Here is a 1,896-nt window from a genome sequence, read left to right as displayed (position 1 = left end):
GAGCTGAAACCTGGCCTTGATTCCTTGATTCTTTGCCTTTTCTCTTGAGATTTTTAGCTTAGCGAATTCCTCTGGATCTCCCTGACCTTCCCTATTCCAATCACCTTTTCCCTTCCTAATTTCCTGTGGGTTCTGGGAGAAGATAGAAAAGACAAGACTTGACTTGCTTCAGGGAACTTGAAATTGAAACCTATCTGGGATACCTAAATCATTATGGACAAGGCATCTTAGATTTGCTTATTAGTAAAATGAGATAAATAATATTTGGACTTTTCCCCTTATAGGATCATTATAAGGAAGGCATTCCAAAAGCCTTACAGCACTATATAAATGTGATTAATTAAAGTTATAATTATAAAAATTATTAACAGAATTTTATGCCATTTGTAAAACATTTATCTTGAAACACTACATAGTGGATAGAACACACTATTTTCTTGTTAATTTTATAGATGAAAAAATGAAGGGAAGGAGAATTCCTCATAGCTTAGGTTATATAATTACTAACATAAGGCACATAGTGATTGAAGTAGGATTTGAACACATGTTTTCTGATAGCAGATCTACTATATTTCCTTCTACACCAAACTAGTATACACTGTATAAGAAGACAAATTTCAAAGGTAAATGTAGTGGAAATTCCTTAGTGTCCATTTAAGATAGGGCTAGCATGTTTCATAAGCTACATATAGTAAGTCATGTTTTTGTCTGGTAATCTCTGTGAATCCATTTTCTCAGATTTAAGATAAAGGCATTAGACTAGATTTAGTTTGCATGTTTCCTTCTAACTCTAAAAACTCAAGAATTAATGACTGTATGAAATTAAATTTGGGTGACATCTAAATTCATTAATTAGCTATTCTAAAATTAGCTACAACAGTTATTTTTGTAAATAGCTATCATGTATACAGAGACAATAAAAATTTTCAGAGTAGAATACATGAATAAGGGGAAATTTTTCTATTTTTCTATGACAGTGGGATGGGTGAGAAGTACTAGCAGGAGGAGATGTGTGTGGCGATGCCTAATGCTAAAGAGCAAGTTAGTTGGGTACCAATGATGATCTCAGATGAAGGATCTGTTGTATTTGGCAGGATGTCATGTTGTATGCAATAATTATGAAAGTACAGGCACTTCTTTTATGGTCTCCAAATAATTCTTCTTTTTTCACTCTTTTTCTTTTTTAGGTTACTTCAGGACTAGTCATGCTAACTTAGATAATGAATGTAACAAATCAATCTATAGTTTCTGAATTTGTGTTGATGGGACTCACCAATTCTTGGGTGATGCAACTCCTTCTCTTTGTATTCTCCTTGGTGTTCTGTTTGGCAGGCATGCTGGGAAACAGCCTGATTGTGCTCACGGTGGCCACAGACGCTCACCTGCAATCCCCCATGTACTTCTTCCTGGCCCACCTCTCCTTCATTGACATTATGGATTCCTGCATTGGGACCCCCAAGATGCTGACTGACCTTTTCAGGAAGCAGAAACTCATTTCCTTTGGAGGCTGCGTTTCTCAGATCTTCTTTATTCATGCTGTGGGGGCCACCGAAATGGTGCTCCTCATAGCCATGGCCTTTGACCGCTACATTGCCATATGTAAGCCTCTCCACTACCTGACCATTATGAACCTAAGAGTGTGCGTATCTATTGTGATAACCTCCTGGACAATTGGCATCTCCCACTCCATCATCCAGTTGGCTTTTGTGATCAAGTTGCCCTTCTGTGGCCCTAACAAAATAGACAGCTTTTACTGTGATCTCCCTCGGTTCATTAGACTTGCCTGCACAGACACTTACAAACTGCAATTTCTGATTACCGCCAATAGTGGATTCATCTCTCTGGGCGCCTTCTGCATTCTCATCATTTCCTACATTGTCATCCTGATCACTGTCC

The 1,896-nt window shown here is 37.8% G+C and overlaps 1 protein-coding gene across 1 annotated transcript; it reads left to right on the top strand.

The window, feature by feature from the left end:
- Positions 1 to 1,220: 1,220 nt before the first annotated feature.
- LOC123256255 (olfactory receptor 4F3/4F16/4F29-like) lies at positions 1,221 to 1,892 on the top strand (the record flags this gene model as incomplete). The annotated part of the gene is made up of 1 exon (XM_044684916.1): positions 1,221 to 1,892. A coding segment is annotated over exon 1 (672 nt), but the record flags the coding sequence as incomplete, so codon positions are not given.
- Positions 1,893 to 1,896: the final 4 nt, after the last annotated feature.

The sequence above is a fragment of the Gracilinanus agilis genome, unplaced genomic scaffold (genome assembly GCF_016433145.1).
Source record: "Gracilinanus agilis isolate LMUSP501 unplaced genomic scaffold, AgileGrace unplaced_scaffold57362, whole genome shotgun sequence".
NCBI classification, from domain to species: Eukaryota; Metazoa; Chordata; class Mammalia; order Didelphimorphia; family Didelphidae; genus Gracilinanus; species Gracilinanus agilis.
Note: the sequence above shows the minus strand (reverse complement) of the source record. Positions and strands in the feature narration are given on the sequence as shown.